Below are 19,588 nucleotides of genomic sequence, written 5' to 3'. Positions count from 1 at the left end.
CTGACAGGTACCAAAGAAAACGAAATTTGTAGTCTTCACTCTGGAGGGACTTAACTAAAGTGTACTATTAAATAATAATATACTAATAATAGTAATAATTATATTAAAAGGCTGCTAAAATATATATATATATATATATATATATATATATATATATATATATATATATATATATATATAATCTACATAGAGAACAGATTTACATGATTTCAAGCTGGGCGATTTTAGATTTTGGGAAAATAAACGGGTAATTTAGGGTTCAGAACAATGCTTGAAAATGTATGAAGTGAAATTGCTTCACTACTATGCTGATATAGCATCGTAGGAGCAGACTCCGTGGAAAGTCTGAAGCAAGACTAGATATACACAAGAGCGGGAGGAACGACAAGTCTTAAGCAAGGCTGGAAGTACACAAGAGCGTGAGGAACGCCAAGTCTGAAGCAAGGCTGAACATGCACAAGAGCGGAAGGAACAAGTCTGAAGCAAAGCTGGACATACACAAGAGCGAAAGGAACAAGTCTGAACCAAGGCTGGAGACACGAGCGGAAGGAACAAGTCTGAACCAAGGCTGGAGACACGAGCGGAAGGAACAAGTCTGAAGCAAGGCTGAACACACACAAGAGCGGGAAGGAGAAGTCTAAACCCATTAATACCGTCCTCCCCAGGACCAATACACCAAAGTAGTTAACTCTCAGTATATTACCTGTACGCCTGGCTGAGGTTCAAGGCGCGTCCCACAGTTAACACCACCCAAGACAGTTAACCTAACTTACGTAAGCAGACCTGAGCACCGCGCACACCACTCACCTGGAAAGAAAGGAAAAAGATCCTTAGGTGAAAACTTGAAAACTCTAATCAGTAAACAAGATAAATTTGTGTAAAAATTTCGTATTAATTTTATTTGTATATCTGATGGCTCACAACTATTAAAACCTGCCAAGTTGAGTCATATATATATATATATATATATATATATATATATATATATATATATACCCCCAGCCATCATATACACACATATCCCAGTCATCATATATACATATACATCGAAAAGTATTGGTAAATGCCATAGCATGCTTATCTAGATATGTTGCTCGCTGCGTAGGGGGTTTGTGGGTGTTCGGGTGGGTGTATGGGGAAGGGGATGTTGTTGGGGGAGGGGGGAGGGGGGTTATAAGGGGAGAGAACACCCCTACAGGCACCATTTGGTCACCATTTGGTCACCATTTGGTCCGGGAGACATCTCCCGTCACGCAGGGTGCAGTCGCACCTCCTCAGATCTCCAGTATCAGCTCCTGATTCTGGTAATGGCTCAAAAGGGCCACCACTTACGGGGATATGCATGCCCGTGCCAGCTTTTGGGTGGCTTAATCTTCATCAATCAATCAATCTACAGGCAACACAAGACAGTAGGTGCGCGCACGAGCGGACGCGAGCGCCGGCTTGGAAACAGAAACGAGGGAAAACATTAAAAATGACATTTATACAAAACGAGGAAGACCGAAGGGAAAGCGGCCCAGGGCCTGAAGACAACGTTAAGAAAATATGATATTGTTTGTGTCTATGAGAGACAGGAGAATGACGGGGAAGGAGGGAGAGGGTGAGAGAAGGCGAGAGAAGGAGAAGAGGTGGGGAAGGGAGAAAGGAAGGGAAGGGAGGAAAGGGAATGGAAGAGGGAAGAAGGGAAAGGGGAGCATAGGGGAATGAGAGGAACGAGGATGTAGAGTAAGAGCGGCATAACAAAACAGAAATATAAGTCAAGCCCGGCCCGAGGCCAGGCTTTACTTGTGAGAGTTTGGTCCACCAGGCTGTTGCTTGGAGCGGCCCGCAGGCCCACATACCCACCACAGCCCGGTTGGTCCACCAGGCTGATGCTTGGAGCGGCCCGCAGGCCCACATACCCACCACAGCCCGGTTGGTCCGGCACTTTTTTTTAGAAAATCTAGTTACCTCTTGAAGATGTCCACGGTTGTTCCGGCAATATTTCTTATGCTTGCTGGGAGGGTGTTGAATAACCGTGGATCTCTGATGTTTATACAGTGTTCTCTGATTGTGCCTATGGCACCTCTGCTCTTCACTGGTTCTATTCTGCATTTTCTTCCATATCTTTCACTCCAGAATGTTGTTATTTTACTGTGTAGATTTGGTACCTGTCCCTCCAGTATTTTCCATGTGTATATTATTTGATATCTCTCTCGTCTCCTTTCTTGTGAGTACATTTGGAGAGCTTTGAGACGATCCCAATAATTTAGGTGCTTTATTGCGTCTGTCTATACCGAATATGTTCTCTGTATTCCCTCTATTTCAGCAATCTCTCCTGCACTGAAGGGGAAAGTGAGTACTGAACAGTACTCAAGATGGAACAGCACAAGTGATTTGAAGAGTACAACCATTGTGATGGGATCCCTGGATTTGAAAGTTCTCGTAATCCATCCGATCATTTTTCTGGCTAACGCAATATTTGCTTGGTTATGCTCCCTAAACGTTAGGTCGTCAGACATTATTATTCCCAAATCCTTGACATTCTGTTTTCCTACTATGGACAGATTTCATTGTGTTTTGTACCCTGTATTATATTTAAGGTTCTCAATTTTTACCATATCTGAATACCTGGAATTTATCACTGTTAAACATCGTGATATTTTCTGCTGCCCAGTCGAAAACTTTATTAATATCTGGTTGCAATTTTTCAATGTCTTCAGCAGAGGTAATTTTCATGCTGATTTTTGTGTCATCTGCAAAGGTTGACACGAAGCTGTGACTTGTATTTTTGTCTATATCTGATATGAGAATAAGGAAAAGCAGCGGTGCAAAGACTGTACCCTGAGGTATCGAGCTTTTAACTGCGCTTGGATTATTTTAGTTTATTGACTGTTACTGTTTTCTGTTCGACAGGAAATTGAGTATCCACCGTCCTACTTTACCAGTTATTCCCATTCACCTCATTTTGTGTGCTATCACTCCATGATCACATTTATCAAATGCCTTTGCAAAGTCTGAATACAACATCTGCATTTTGCTTTTCTTCTAAAGCTTCTGTGATTTTGTCATAGTGGTTGAGTAACTATGACAGACAGGATCTTCCCGCTCTAAATCCATGTTGTCCTGGATTGTGTAGCTCATAATTTTCCATAAAACTAGAACTTTGATTACTAATCACTCTTTCAAAAACCTTGTTGGGCCCTTGTTGTTCACCGATTGGCGGATCGTGTTCCAGAGAGCCCTAGTGGGGCGAGGCTTGAGATGAGCAGTGAGACAAGGCTCCAAGCCTGATAACGGAAGCCTGAAAACAGCTCCAGTGCCAAAATGTTAGAAAAAAAGGTGCTAGAACATGATCAGAGATGATCACACACGTCTTGTAATGTGTTCATTTCAATGGTTTCCGTTTCTTCTTCTAATTATTATTATTAAAGCCGGAACAAAGATTGACTTTTGCAGGAAGCCATTACATACGTTTCTACCATAAGTGCCAGACTGTGAGGGGGCTGTAGTGGATGTGGGCAAATCCACAATGGCCGTGACGAGGATTCGAACCAGCGTCTGGGAGCATCCCAGACACTGTCTTAATTTGTTAAGCCTGGTTTGTGCCTCGGAGAGGCTACGGGATCCAGTAAGTTCAGTTGAACTTAGGTTTCAACCCTTTTACCCTGTCGTAGCTCAGTCGATTAAGGCAGTGTCTGGGATGCTCCCGGACGCAGGTTCGAATCCTCGTCACGGCCCTTGTGGATTTGTTCATTTGATGCATCACGTTAGTGTGATCTCTGTGTGTGATATGTGGGCAGCTCCAAGCAACAGCCTGATGGACCAAGCTCTCATTCGTCGGGCCGGGCTTGGAGAGTAATAGAACTCCCAGAACCCCATCCAGGTAAACATGTTATTGCTATGTCTGTTGTTAACAAACCAGCCGAAATAACCCATCACGGAGAGTGAGAATGGCAACAAACCAGCCGAATAACCCATCACGGAGAGTGAGAATGGCAACAAACCAGCCGAATAACCCATCACGGAGAGTGAGAATGGCAACAAACCAGCCGAATAACCCATCACGGAGAGTGAGAATGGCAACACCTGTGTATTTTAAATTAATGAATGTTCACCATTTTCATTCCACAAATGTATCAAAAGATAACAAACTTTTGCCGCTCGGAATATCAGCGTTGGTAAAATTGTTGTTTTTGTGTGTGGTTCATTAATAGTTTTAGAGTGCAAAAGATTTTGTTATTGTTGGATTTCAAAGTCGTTCCTCCAGTGTACTGGTTGTTTGACCCCCGAGAATACGGTACAGATGGGGGGGACCATTTGTGTGTGTGTGTGTGTGTGTGTGTGTGTGTGTGTGTGTGTGTGTGTGTGTGTGTGTGTGTGTGTGTGTGTGTGTGTGTGTGTGTGTACTCACCTATTTGTGCTTGCGGGGGTTGAGCTTTGGTTCTTTGGTCCCGCCTCTCAATTGTCAATCAACTGGTGTACAGGTTCCTGAGCCTACTGGGCTCTATCATATCTACATTTAAAACTGTGTATGGAGTCAGAGTGTGTGTGTGTGTGTGTGTGTACTCACCTAGTTGTACTCACCTAGTTGTACTCACCTAGTTGTACTCACCTAGTTGTACTCACCTAGTTGTACTCACCTAGTTGTGTTTGCGGGGGTTGAGCTCTGGCTCTTTGGTCCCGCCTCTCAACCGTCAATCAACAGGTGTACAGATTCCTGAGCCTATCGGGCTCTGTCATATCTACACTTGAAACTGTGTATGGAGTCAGCCTCCACCACATCACCCCCTAATGCATTCCATTTGTCAACCACTCTGACACTAAAAAAGTTCTTTCTAATATCTCTGTGGCTCATTTGGGCACTCAGTTTCCACCTGTGTCCCCTTGTGCGTGTTCCCCTTGTGTTAAATAGACTGTCTTTATCTACCCTATCAATCCCCTTCAGAATCTTGAATGTGGTGATCATGTCCCCCCTAACTCTTCTGTCATCCAGCGAAGTGAGGTTTAATTCCCGTAGTCTCTCCTCGTAGCTCATACCCCTCAGCTCGGGAACTAGTCTGGTGGCAAACCTTTGAACCTTTTCCAGTTTAGTCTTATCCTTGACTAAATATGGACTCCATGCTGGGGCTGCATAATCCAGGATTGGCCTGACATATGTGGTATACAAAGTTCTGAATGATTCTTTACACAAGTTTCTGAATGCCGTTCGTATGTTGGCCAGCCTGGCATATGCCGCTGATGTTATCCGCTTGATATGTGCTGCAGGAGACAGGTCTGGCGTGATATCAACCCCCAAGTCTTTTTCCTTCTCTGACTCCTGAAGAATTTCCTCTCCCAGATGATACCTTGTATCTGGCCTCCTGCTCCCTACACCTATCTTCATTACATTACATTTGGTTGGGTTAAACTCTAACAACCATTTGTTCGACCATTCCTTCAGCTTGTCTAGGTCTTCTTGAAGCCTCAAACAGTCCTCTTCTGTTTTAATCCTTCTCATAATTTTAGCATCGTCCGCAAACATTGAGAGAAATGAATCGATACCCTCCGGGAGATCATTTACATATATCAGAAACAAGATAGGACCGAGTACAGAGCCCTGTGGGACTCCACTGGTGACTTCACGCCAATCGGAGGTCTCACCTCTCACCGTAACTCTCTGCTTCCTATTGCTTAGATACTCCCTTATCCACTGGAGCACCTTACCAGCTACACCTGCCTGTCTCTCCAGCTTATGTACCAGCCTCTTATGCGGTACTGTGTCAAAGGCTTTCCGACAATCCAAGAAAATGCAGTCCGCCCAGCCCTCTCTTTCTTGCTTAATCTGTGTCACCTGATCGTAGAATTCTATCAAGCCTGTAAGGCAAGATTTACCCTCCCTGAATCCATATTGGCGATTTGTCACGAAGTCCCTTCTCTCCAGATATGTTACCAGGTTTTTTCTCACGATCTTCTCCATCACCTTGCATGGTATACAAGTCAAGGACACTGGCCTGTAGTTCAGTGCCTCTTGTCTGTCGCCCTTTTTGTATATTGGGACCACATTCGCCGTCTTCCATATTTCTGGTAGGTCTCCCGTCTCTAGTGACTTACTATACACTATGGAGAGTGGCAAGCAAAGTGCCTCTGCACACTCTTTCAGTACCCATGGTGAGATCCCATCTGGACCAACAGCCTTTCTAACATCCAGATCCAGCAGGTGTCTCTTGACCTCCTCTCTCGTAATTTCGAACTCCTCCAAGGCCGTCTGGTTTACCTCCCTTTCTCCTAGCACAGTGACCTCACCCTGTTCTATTGTGAAGACCTCCTGGAACCTCTTGTTGAGTTCCTCACACACCTCTCTGTCATTCTCTGTATACCTGTCCTCGCCTGTTCTAAGTTTCAATACCTGTTCTTTCACTGTTGTTTTCCTTCTGATGTGACTGTGGAGTAGCTTTGGTTCGGTCTTGGCTTTGTTTGCTATATCATTTTCAAAATTTTTCTCTGCTTCTCTTCTCACCCTGACGTACTCATTCCTGGTTCTCTGGTATCTCTCTCTGCTTTCTGGTGTTCTGTTATTCCGGAAGTTCCTCCACGCCTTTTTGTTCAGTTTCTTTGCTTCCATACATGCCCTATTATACCATGGATTCTTCTGTTGCTTCTCGGATTTTTCCCTTTGGGCCGGGATGAACCTGTTTACTGCCTCCTGACACTTTTGGGTAACATAGTCCATCATACCCTGTACAGACTTGTCTCTGAGGTCTGTGTCCCAAGGTATTTCATTTAGGAAACTTCTCATCTGTTCATAATTCCCCTTTCGGTATGCCAGCCTTTTGATTCCTAGTTCTTTTTGGGGGGAGATAAGTCCTAGTTCTACCAGGTACTCAAAGTTCAATACACTGTGGTCACTCATTCCCAAGGGCGCTTCCATCTTAACTTCCCTTATATCCCATTCATTTAGGGTAAATATCAAATCAAGCATTGCTGGTTCATCTTCTCCTCTCATTCTTGTTGGTTCTTTGGTGTGCTGGCTTAGAAAGTTTCTTGTTGCCACGTCCAGCAGCTTAGCTCTCCATGTTTCTGGTCCTCCATGCGGGTCTCTGTTCTTCCAATCTATCTTCCCATGGTTGAAGTCTCCCATAATTAGTAGTCCAGATCCATTCCTGCTAACAACAGAAGCTGCTCTTTCTATTATGTTAATGGTGGCCATGTTGTTTCTATCATATTCCTGTCTAGGTCTTCTGTCATTTGGTGGTGGATTATATATGACTGCGACTATAATTTTTTTCCCTCCATTTGTTACAGTACCTGCTATGTAGTCACTGAAACCTTCACAGCCCTGAATATCCATCTCCTCAAAATCCCAGCCTTTTCTTACCAGCAGAGCTACACCACCCCCACCTCTTCCTTCCCTCTCTTTCCTCATAACATAATAGTCCTGTGGGAACACTGCATTTGTTATCGTTTTCGTGATCTTTGTTTCTGTGAGGGCTATTGTGTGTGTGTGTGTGTGTGTGTGTGTGTGTGTGTGTGTGTGTGTGTGTGTGTGTGTGTGTGTGTGTGTGTGTGTAATGTACTCGGGGGAGGTCGAGTGGGGTGGTGCTGAAGTCAGTGTAGTCGGGACGAATTAGAAAAACATGTACTGCTGCTTATTTACCCGAGGGCCACTAACACTGTAGAGGCCTCGATGAGGACAGGAAGCCGGTGGCTTGTCAAAGATCCCACCCATTATATGAAATGTTCTAATTGGTCCTGAGTTCTCTCTCCTCCCCAGCACCTTTCTTGCTTTTGTGCCTCCAATTACAGCCACTCACTCAGCCTCTTTCTCCTTCCCAAACATCTCAGTCTCTCCCTTACTCACTTCTCTTCTTCACTGCATTATAAATGGCAATTCAATTTCAGTTGCCTCTGAACGCTCCCAGCAGCCTAGCAGAGGGAGGCATCTGCTTGATTTCACACCCGTGTTTTAACAAGCATCAACGGAACGATGATAAATGGCTACGCGTCGGATTAAAACATGTGTTAAGAGGATAGGATCAATGTTAATCTCCTTCGGCCTCGCGTGCCAAGAATTGAACTGCGTCGACCAGCGGCTCGCACTTACAGATCAATAATAACTGTGGCAAAGATTGTGCTCCGCTCAGAGCAGTGTTCATCACTGCAAGATGAGCAGTCAGTCTATTCCTCACTTCACCAAGCTGACTGGTTATACACGCCAAAAGGTCACCACTGCCTGCTTCCATCCCCCCTCCAAGGTCACCGCTGCGTGCTTCCACCCCACCCCACCCCCCCCTCCAAGGTCACTACTACATGCTTCCATCCCGGAAAGGCCAAGCGAGCCTTCACGAACGCCTAGGAATCCTATATAAGCCTCAATATGATTCCGTTCGTGATGCGTAACAGAACCTCCAGTTGTGTGTGTGTGTGTGTGTGTGTGTGTGTGTGTGTGTGTGTGTGTGTGTGTGTGTGTGTGTGTGTGTGTGTGTGTTCAGCGCCTGGCGGGTGTTTACTTCGTGACGGTGTATCCAAACCTTTTACGCTTTCCTGTACAGCACTTGGATGGGGTCCCACAGCCATCGTGGCTCGGGTGAGAGAGACTGCTTCATAAATCTTGAAGGGCCTTGCTCCCTGCCGCTTAGCATGATGTCTCTTGTATTTCCTCGGGTGATTCAGCGTTGTGTGGTCCTTGCTCGTATAGTAAATATCTCTGGTCACGCCCACACACTCGCGTCTATGCTGGCTTAATATACACACATTGGCTCAACTTTATTCTCATTCTCTCTCTCTCTCTCTCTCTCTCTCTCTCTCTCTCTCTCTCTCTCTCTCTCTCTCTCTCTCTCATCCATCATTTTTTGCTCTCCGCATATGCCAAAAATGATGGCTTCCTCAACAATAGCAGTCTCTCCAACAATCCTCTCCCCCACTCCCGCCCCTCCACCAATAACAGTCCCCTATTCCCTCCCCCCGACCATAACAGCCCCCCACCCCCCCAGATTCGCGGTAAATCTCCCCACTGCTATAATAGGCACTACTCTATTGAGGTTGATATTACCCTGAATATGTGAGAGAGGAGCTGGGCGGCCCTTGAGGTTATCTTGAGATGATTTCGGGGCTTTTTAGTGTCCCCGCGGCCCGGTCCTCGACCAGGCCTCCACCCCCAGGAAGCAGCCCGTGACAGCTGACTAACACCCAGGTACCTATTTTACTGCTAGGTAACAGGGGGGTATAGGGTGAAAGAAACTCTGGCCCATTGTTTCTCGCCGGCGCCTAGGATCAAACCCAGGACCACAGGATCAGAAGTCCAGCGTGCTGTCAGCTCGGCCGACCGGCTCCCTTGCACACACACACTTAACCCCCACCCTCCCCCATTTATCTCAATCCCCCCCACCCTCCCCCTCTCCCATTTCTATCACAATCCTCCACTCTCATCCCCACTCTCTCACACAATCCCCCCTCCCCTCTCACAAGCCCACTTATCTGCTCACTACCCTAATCTTCCTTCTCTTTTACAACATCCTCCCTCTCCCCCTCTCTGCCAATCCCCGCATGGCTGCACGGTGAGGGAAGATCTGCAATGGTTTGCAACCCTCGTGACTGTATTGCAATATTGCTCAACGTCCAAACTTCATCTTCAACCAGACGACGCGTTTAAAGGCACCGCCAAGCACCGTTAAGCACCGACCCCCCGTGACACCGGAGATATGCTGCTGAATGCCCAGCTGTGACATCTGTGAGAGCTGGGAGAGCTGTGAGAGCTGTGAGAGCTGAGAGAGCTGTGATAGCTGGGAGAGCTGGGAGAGAGGAAACGAGGGTGAGAAAGAATGAGAGGGAGAAAGACATCAATATTAACCTTAATAAACACTAGTCTATATTTTATAGGAGAGAGAGAGAGAGAGAGAGAGAGAGAGAGAGAGAGAGAGAGAGAGAGAGAGAGAGAGAGAGAGAGAGAGAGAGAGAGAGAGAGATTGGCAGCAGCAGCTCAATCACCTGAGACATGTCACAGGACCCAGAATTGAGACCGACCGACTTGGCACACGTTAGTGACTGTCTTGGAGTGCCTCATGTTAAATATAAATAAATATACATATAATATATATATATATATATATATATATATATATATATATATATATATATATATATATATATATATATATATTATATATACACGCAATCTTACCTCCCTCTCCTCTATCTCCCTCCAATATCATCCCCACTCCCACTTTTATTTCCCCTCTCTTCTATGTCCAACCTCCTTCCTCTCTCTCACAATCTTCTCCTCTCATGTCTTCCCTACTCTTCCCCTTTTCCACCCTCTCTGCCTTTCTCCCCCTCTCTCCCACAATCCCCCTCCTCCCACTTTTTCTTTCCTGTATATATGTAAGTATAGCTAAAGTACGTGTTCAACTGGTGCCTGCAGGCGGGGCAGTGGGTGAGGTAGTAGCGCCATTGTCAGTCATTGTTAAGGAATGGAAGGAGGACTTGTGTTTGACATGTTGTGCTTCACTTGTGACTAATCTTTTATTGTTATATCTGTCGACGGCCATCTCACCATCACCCCTCTGGCCCTCACCACCTCCCCCTCTCTCTCTCTCTCTCTCTCTCTCTCTCTCTCTCTCTCTCTCTCTCTCTCAACACTTCCTTATCCTTGACCCAGTATTCCTGTCTTCAGCAGCCCAGGAATAAGGTGAGACGGCTCAATAGCCTCTCACGCCTTGCACGAGTCTTCCTTCAACTTTCTTCCCCCCCCCCCCATCCCCACCCTCTTTATGCCCCCTCCTCCCTCTATCCCCCCGCCCCCCCCCCCCCCCATGATCGTTGTGAAGGCTCGGGAAGGCGATTTGATGGCCTTTGGCGGTCTATCAGGATTTCAGTCTTGAACTCAGAATGGATTCTTAAATGTTTCTGTGCCGTTCACCGGTAGAGCGTCGGTTTTGGTTCACGCAGGTCGGAGTTCAATCCCCGACCATCCAAGTGGTTGGGCACCATTCCTTCCCCCCGTCCCATCCCAAATCCTTATCCTGACCCTTTCCCAGTGCTATATAGCCGCAGTGGCTTGACGCTCTCTTCCTGATAGTTCCCTTCACCACAGAAGCGTTGTTCTAATTGATGCGGAGTTCTGAGGGCGTCTTCGGCTCTCAATCAGTTCTAAATTAAAGTTTTATTTGGAGTTACGTTCAGGAAAACTAAGATATTTTATGTTAAACGTGTATTCAAACTTTGTTGTATAACATTTATTTTGTTTTATTTAACGCAATTCTTCCCTTCCTGTTGTGGTGGATATTTTTATTAGCCTCAGGAACACTCTCCTTAGCCTCAGGAACACTCTCCTTAGCCTCAGGAACACTCTCCTTAGCCTCAGGAACACTCTCCTTAGCCTAAGGAACACTCTCCTTAGCCTCAGGAACACTCTCCTTAGCCTCAGGAACACTCTCCTTAGCCTCAGGAACACTCTCCTTAGCCTCGGGAACACTCTCCTTAGCCTCGGGAACACTCTCCTTAGCCTCGGGAACACTCTCCTTAGCCTCAGGAACACTCTCCTTAGCCTCAGGAACACTCTCCTTAGCCTCAGGAACACTCTCCTTAGCCATTTTCTTACATAAATTTATCGTGCTATATCCACGTAATGGCTTGGCGCTTTCTCCTGATAGGAGAAAGTGGCTTGGCGCTTTCTCCTGATAGGAGAATTTTCCTTTCTCCTGGTAAGAAAATTCCTCCTTTCTCCTCCCCCCCCCCCCCCTTAACACACAGCAGTTACATAAATTTATCCGTTTACTAAAGTGTTGACAGTTTAAACGCTTCATCAAGTATCCAAACAGCTGCCAAACGCTTAAAAGTGTATATTTACAAATGTGTTTATAAACACACACACACGTTTATATTAAAGTGTATACTTGTAAAAATGTTGATTAATCTGCGCATTTATTTTGTTTAGCATTTTCATCCTGCATCGTCTTGTCTAGTGTGTTAAGAAGCGTTTGTCAACGCGTTCATCTTGAGGTTATAAACACGGATTTCAACTTTGACAATGTTTTGTTTTTTGGTTAGATGTATGTACTAGATGGATTACCCTGCGGTGCCCGGGGTATCTGGGGCCAGATTCACGAAAGCAGTTACGCAAGCACTTACGAACCTGTACATCTTTCCACAATCTTTGACGGCTTTGGTTAAATTTATTAAACAGTTTACAAGCATGAAAACTTCCCATTCAACTGTTGTTATTGTTATAAACAGCCTCCTGGTGCTTCGGAGCTCATTAACTGTTTAATAATTGGGAACAAAGCCGCCAAAGATTGAGAAAAGATGTACAGGTTCGTAAGTGCTTGCGTAAGTGTTTTGGTGAATCTGGCCCCTGGTCCGCAAGCTCGAGCAGACATGCTCTCATAAATGAAGATAAGTAGGGGGGTACCCTGTTGCGCCCGGGTCTCTTCTCTACCCCCTTTCCCACTGCCCCCTCCTCTTTCTCATCCTTGTTTCCCTATCTCCCCCCCTTTTTCCATCTTTTCCCATCTCCAACTTTCTCTTCAAGATTTAACCTTGTCGCCTACCCACGCCTCTTCCCTTCCTTTCTCCAAATCTCCTATTTCTCTCCTACTCTCATACCTCTTTCCCCTCTCCTCTTTTCCAACTGTCTCTCCTCTCTCTCCCTCCCTCTCTTCAAACATCATATTAAGCAGGATTTGTGACGTCACCATATGTGAACGGGTTGTGTCATTTCATCATATTTCCCATACCCAGAGCATTCACCCAGCAAGGGTACCCGCGGGTAGCTCCCAGCTCCCGGCCGGCAACCTCAGACAGGGACACAGACACACACAGAGACACACAGAGACACAGACACAGACACGCCTCACATCCAGCACAACGAGGGGTAACTGGCTGTGCCCTGAAGAGAATCTCTCTCTTTCAACTATCCCACCCATCATCTTCCCGCTTCTCCCCACACGTTCTCTCTCTCTCTCTCTCTCTCTCTCTCTCTCTCTCTCTCTCTCTCTCTCTCTCTCTCTCTCTAGTACCAGTAACACAACCTGGAACAACACCAGTCCGGCGGACCATCGCTTGAGGGCCGATTCTCGCACCATGAATAATTCTTAAAGGTGAACTAAAGCCCGGCTACTGTGGTAGACTCGTTCTCTTCCTCCCCTCACTCGCTACTCCTCACTACTACTACACACCTACATCCCTCCCTACCTCCCCCCCCACCCCCCTCCCTCACTATCTCTTATTATCTTGAGGTTATTTTCAGATGATTTCGGGGCTTTTTAGTGTCCCCGCGGCCTGGTCCTCGACCAGGCCTCCACCCCCAGGAAGCAGCCCGTGACAGCTGACTAACACCCAGGTACCTATTTTACTGCTAGGTAACAGGGGCATAGGGTGAAAGAAACTCTGCCCATTGTTTCTCGCCGGCGCCTGGGATCGAACCCAGGACCACAGGATCACAAGTCCAGCGTGCTGTCCGCTCGGCCGACCATCTCCCTCACTTGCGTCTTATCAGTTCTAAGTGCACGCGAAAGTATGAATCTGCACTTGTTGACCAGACCACACACTAGAAGGTGAAGGGACGACGACGTTTCGGTCCGTCGTGGACCATTCACAAGTCGATTGTGACACTAGAAGGTGAAGGGACGACGACGTTTCGGTCCGTCCTGGACCATTCACAAGTCGATTGTTACATACTTTAGCAACGTTATTGTGCCTCATCGCCTGCAATCTGCACTTGATTCGTACACTTCACACTTCTCAAAAGGTTTACTCACCTGGGGCCAGATTCACGAAGCAGTTACGTAAGCACTTACGAACCTTTACATCTTTTCTCAATCTTTGACGGCTTTGTTTACAATTATTAAACAGTTAATGAGCTCCGAAGCACCAGGAGGCTGTTTATAACAATAACAACAGTTGATTGGGAAGTTTTCATGCTTGTAAACTTTTTAATGAATGTAACCAAAGCCGTCAAAAGATTGAGGAAAGATGTACACGTTCGTAAAAACTTGCGTAACTGCTTCGTGAATCTGGCCCCCTGACCTTCCAACCAGATGGGGTCCAAACACACACACACACACACACGCACACGCACACGCACACACACACACACACACACACACACACACACACACACACACACACACACACGAGAACCTCCTCTGGCATCTCTACAAGTGCGCGTCTAATACCAGTTATTAACCAGCCGGTGACGTCCCATTAAGCGGGGCCAGGAGCTACAGCACCTGTCACAGGAACATTTAAACCATGAAGGACGGCAGGTATGCTGAGTGAGCCAGACTCAGGACAGGGCGTGTCCCAGCACCCAGCGTGTCCCATACATCATCCCCAACATCCGAGTTTTGAATACCAGGTAAATACCTTGTTGCATGAAACAACGGGCGGCTAGAAAGGCGGGATCCAAGAGCCGAGGCTCGATCCTGCAGGGCACAAAATAGGCGAGTACAAACAGGTGAATACACTGCACCAAAGGACCAAACTGGAATTACAGAGGACGAGCAGACGCCACACTCCGGAGGACGGACCTAAGATGCTCTCCTCATCTAAGATGAGGAGAGCATCTTAGCATCTCCTAAGATGCTATCTCTTACAAGATATAGAGACTTGGCGCAGAGAGAGAGATCCCTCAGCCCTCCCCTCAGGTCAGAAGACTCAGCCCTCAGCCCTGCCTTCAGGTCAGAAGACTCAGCCCTCAGCCCTGCCCTCAGGTCAGAAGACTCAGCCCTCAGCCCTGCCCTCAGGTCAGAAGACTCAGCCCTCAGCCCTGCCCTCAGGTCAGAAGACTCAGCCCTCAGCCCTGCCCTCAGGTCAGAAGACTCAGCCCTCAGCCCTCCCCTCAGGTCAGAAGACTCAGCCCTCAGCCCTCCCCTCAGGTCAGAAGACTCAGCCCTCAGCCCTCCCCTCAGGTCAGAAGACAGAATGAGTGTTAAAATATAACTTATCTTTATTGATTGCTCTCTTTCTTAGAGATTTGTTAACTATTACCCCCTTTTCCTCTCGGGGGGTGGGAGGGGTCAGTGTGAGGGGGGCGTGGGAGGGCTCAGTGTGAGGAAGGGGGGGCGTGGGAGGGCTCAGTGTGAGGAAGGGGGGGCGTGGGAGGGCTCAGTGTGAGGAAGGGGGGGCGTGGGAGGGCTCAGTGTGAGGAAGGGGGGGCGTGGGAGGGCTCAGTGTAAGGAAGGGGGGCGTGGGAGGGCTCAGTGTAAGGGGGGGCGTGGGAGGGCTCAGTGTGAGGGGGGGGGCGTGGGAGGGCTCAGTGTGAGGAAGGGGGGGCGTGGGAGGGCTCAGTGTGAGGAAGGGGGGGGCGTGGGAGGGCTCAGTGTAAAGGGGGGGGGGCGTGGGAGGGCTCAGTGTAAAGGGGGGGGCGTGGGAGGGCTCAGTGTAAAGGGGGGGGCGTGGGAGGGCTCAGTGTAAGGAGGGGGGCGTGGGAGGGCTCAGTGTAAAGGGGGGGGCGTGGGAGGGCTCAGTGTAAAGGGGGGGCGTGGGAGGGCTCAGTGTAAGGAGGGGGGCGTGGGAGGGCTCAGTGAAAGGAGGGGGGCGTGGGAGGGCTCAGTGTAAGGGGGGGCGTGGGAGGGCTCAGTGTGAGGGGGGGGGGGGCGTGGGAGGGCTCAGTGTGAGGGGGGCGTGGAAGAGCTCAGTGTGAGGGGGGGGGCGTGGGAGAGCTCAGTGTGAGGGGGGGGGCGTGGGAGAGCTCAGTGTGAGGGGGGCGTGGGAGGGCGTAGGCAGCAAAGTGGACCCGTCCTGGCCAGGGGCGTCACTACACTACCGGTGAAAACATTGATTCTCCTCTCCCTCTCCCTCCCTCTCTCTCTCTCTCTCTCTCTCTCTCCCTCTCTCCCCACTAATCTCCTCTCCCCGCCCTCTTCCTCTCTTTGTCTCTCATAAGCGTTCTCCATCTCCCTGACATATCTTTATCACCTCATTCCTTCTCACATTCCCTTTCTTCTAAACCATCCCGCCTTCCTCCTCTCCTTGTGCCAATCTTTTATATCTCCTTCCTTTATTACATTTCGTCTCTGACTCTCCTCTCCTACCTCTGACCCATTACCTTTCTCAAATCATTCTTCCTCCCTTCAAAAACCTTCTTCCCTCCTCCCCCCTTCACTTTATGCCATATTTGCTTCCTCCAAGAACCTTCCCTCATTCATTTAAATCATTCATATTCCCTCCAAGAACCCTCCCTCTAGTTTTCAACCCTCCTGACTTCATCCACGAAAACTACCCTCCCTACCCCAAACCCCTCCCTCCCTCCCTCCCTCCTTACCCCAAAGCCCTCCCTCCCTACCCCAAACCCCTCCCTCCCTCCCTACCCCAAACCCCTCCCTCCCTCCCTACCCCAAAGCCCTCCCTCCCTCCTTACCCCAAAGCCCTCCCTCCCTCCTTACCCCAAAGCCCTCCCTCCCTCCTTACCCCAAAGCCCTCCCTTCCTCCCTACCCCAAAGCCCTCCCTACCCCAAAGTCCACCCTACCCCAAAGCCCTGCCTCCCTCCCCTCCCTCTTCCCACAATCTGGGTCACGATGTCCATCTCGGGTGATGGACGGTCCACGCTCAGAAAGGACCAGCACAAGAATTATAATAATTTTGATTGGATTGTTATGCTGAGGTTCAGAACTGGCAGTTGTCAGCGGCCGGAAATGGACGGACTGTCCCCCCACGAAGCCTAATTGGCAATTTGCTGTTTAGTTTTGTTTTCAAACAAGAGGAAAATATTTTCAATAGATTTTTGTGATACTGGCCAAGTACTGCTTCGATCTGCCAATCGTAGCATGATCTGAAGTCACGTGACTTCTGAGAGTGAGAGAGAGTGAGAGAGAGAGAGAGAGAGAGAGAGAGAGAGAGAGAGAGAGAGAGAGAGAGAGAGGGGGGGGGGGGGTAGGGGGGGGGTTGTATGGCATCTTGTTGGCCTCTCGAGTCTTCATTGAGTGCCATTGTAGAGTCAAGATAACGTGCTGTGCCAAAGGGGGAAGATTGCTATTTGATGGATCCAGCCACGACTCCAGAAATGCTAGTGGTGTTAACTTTCTTGCAATGAGGCTTTCTATATTATGTATACCATTTAGTAACTTTTATGAGTTATTATTTTCTGGTTCCTGCCTCTGCCTCTGATGCATGCTTGACTGTACCAGAGTTGACTTTACACACACATTCATACACTGTGGGAACATTGTAGGAGGCAACTGATATGAATGGGGGTTACGTCTGAAGCATTGGACTAACTCCGGGTCGTGTGTGTGTGTGTGTGTGTGTGTGTGTGTGTGTGTGTGTGTGTGTGTGTGTGTGTGTGTGTGTGTAATTACCTAAGTGTAGTTACAGGATGAGAGCTACGCTCGTGGTGTCCCGTCTCCCTAGCACTCTGTGTGTGTGTGTGTGTGTGTGTGTGTGTGTGTGTGTGTGTGTGTGTGTGTGTGTGTGTGTGTGTACTCACCTAGTTGTGCTTCCGGGGGGATGAGTTTCGGCTCTTTGGTCCCGTCTCTCAACCGTCAATCAACAGGTGTACATTATCTACACTTGAAACTGAGTATGGAGTCTGCCTCCACCACATCACTTCCTTCAACACATCACTGTGTACTCACCTAATTGTGCTTGCGGGGGTTGAGCTTTATCTCTTTGGTCCCGCCTCTCAACTGTCCATCAACTGGTGTACAGATTCCTGAGCCTACTGGGCTCTATCATATCTACACTTGAAACTGTGTATGGAGTCAGCCTCCACCACATCACTTCCTAATGGATTTCATTTGTCAACCACTCTGACACTAAAAAAGTTCTTTCTGACGTCTCTGTGGCTCATCTGGGTTGTGAAGCAAAGAAGGTGGAACATGATTGTGTGCATTTACTATTTGTATCTGCAGAATCGAGCTATTAGCCTTTTAAACCAGTCTATTTTTCCTCTATTATGTCTACTACATATATATATATTTCTATAACATACGCGCGCACTCTCACATCCCCAGGAAGCATCGCCTAGCAGCTGCCTAACTCCCATGTACTGCTAGGTGAACAGGGGAATCTGGGTGAAAGTAACTCTGCCCATTTGTTTCCGCCGGGAATCGAACCCGGGCCCTTAGGATACAAGACAAAACAACAAACTGTACACTGATCGTAATAGATCAGACAATTGATCTGATTGATCTATAGATCAGATTAATATAAATCAAACAATTGAGAGACGGCATAAGCATTATGAACGCAGCATACTCACCATCGGGTTCATTTTGGAGAAGCATGATAACATACTCACCATAAGGGTTAGTATAATCTTCACCTTCAAGACACACACACATACACTATACACGGACGTTATACTTACCATTGTCGGGATCAGCATATACTCCAAAGTCAGAATATGCCCGCCGCCTTGCGTGTAGTATCTCCAGCATGGTTGCTGAGCCCCGAGTCTTCAAGAGCTTCAGTCTTCAGGTCCTGCAATCTTCAGGACCTTCAGTCTTCAGGTCCTGGAGCCTTGAGGAACAGCTGCCTAAGAAAGGATTAAACTCCTGTGTCTCAGTCAGCTTCTGTTTCCCCTTCAGAGGCTCTCCCTGAAGAGGACTGCAGCGTCACGGGTCGAAGCTGAAGTCAGGGGACATGTTAAATAGGTAATAGATTCTCGGATCAAAATCCACAGTTGAACTTGGCTTCCAGAGGCACACACACAAGTGATCCTTCCCAGTCCTATCCGGTAAGGAAACACTCACTCGGGTTCCCGCCCTTATAAAGGCCACACTACTACTGTCTTGCCCAAATCTCTCAACACAAATATGTAATCTGTTGACTTTTCTTTGTCATGGAACGTGTCGAGATCTGTTGTACAAAATGGTTGATGGTCAGTCAACTCAGATCAGTCATCTGAAGACAGTCAATATTCTTTAGACACGAGCTTATAACCCATAAAGGTAGAATTCAGAATCCATTTGAGTCGAGGAAACGAGCCCTGGGTCCTTATGAAGGCAGTATCACACTACTGGTTCAAGATACTGGTCCTCGAAGCACTTGACAGTGTCACACTGCTGGCCCCTCAAGACACCGATGATATGGCTGTCATCCGGTCCTCTTAACGAGGCGATATCTATGCACCAATTGGTTTCGCTGTGGTCGCTGAAGGAGGTTGTGTACACGAACTGGGCGACACTCGCTCACGAAGCGGATATCTGTGCACGATACATTGTTTCTTTATCACAGTGTCTTTTCTTTATATGTAAATGTTTATCCTGAAGAAAATAAGTACGGGTTAAGAAGTTATAACGCTGTTAGAGACTTAAATTAACACTTCACTATCTGACAGACTTGTCCTAGATGCGAGAGGACGAAATCATGTTACACTTACACACACACACACACACACACACACACACACACACACACACACACAGTACTCACCTAATTGTGCTCGCGGGGTTGAGCTCTGGCTCTTTGGTCCCGCCTCTCAACCGTCAATCAACAGGTGTACAGGTTCCTGAGCCTATTGGGCTCTATCATATCTACACTTGAAACTGTGTATGGAGTCAGCCTCCACCACATCACTTCCTAATGCATTCCATTTGTCAACCACTCTGACACTAAAAAAGTTCTTTCTAATATCTCTGTGGCTCATTTGGGCACTCAGTTTCCACCTGTATCCCCTAGTGCGTGTGC

At 47.7% G+C, this 19,588-nt stretch overlaps 1 protein-coding gene across 7 annotated transcripts in view; it reads right to left on the bottom strand.

Moving 5' to 3' along the window:
* The window catches only part of LOC123745054 (uncharacterized), a 249,725-nt gene that overhangs the window by 173,652 nt on the left and 56,485 nt on the right, over positions 1-19,588 (bottom strand). For 4 of the 7 annotated variants that reach the window (XM_069306281.1, XM_069306280.1, XM_069306282.1 and 1 more), the window contains exon 2: positions 18,267-19,164. The exons of the other annotated variants lie outside the window; for them this stretch is intronic. In XM_069306281.1, the coding sequence (XP_069162382.1) occupies positions 18,267-18,336 (70 nt within the window). In that variant the 5' untranslated portion in view covers positions 18,337-19,164. The remainder of the gene's footprint in view (positions 1-18,266; positions 19,165-19,588) is intronic. 7 annotated transcript variants of the gene reach the window in all.

This window comes from Procambarus clarkii, chromosome 57 (assembly GCF_040958095.1).
Source record: "Procambarus clarkii isolate CNS0578487 chromosome 57, FALCON_Pclarkii_2.0, whole genome shotgun sequence".
NCBI lineage: Eukaryota > Metazoa > Arthropoda > Malacostraca > Decapoda > Cambaridae > Procambarus > Procambarus clarkii.
Note: the sequence above shows the minus strand (reverse complement) of the source record. Positions and strands in the feature narration are given on the sequence as shown.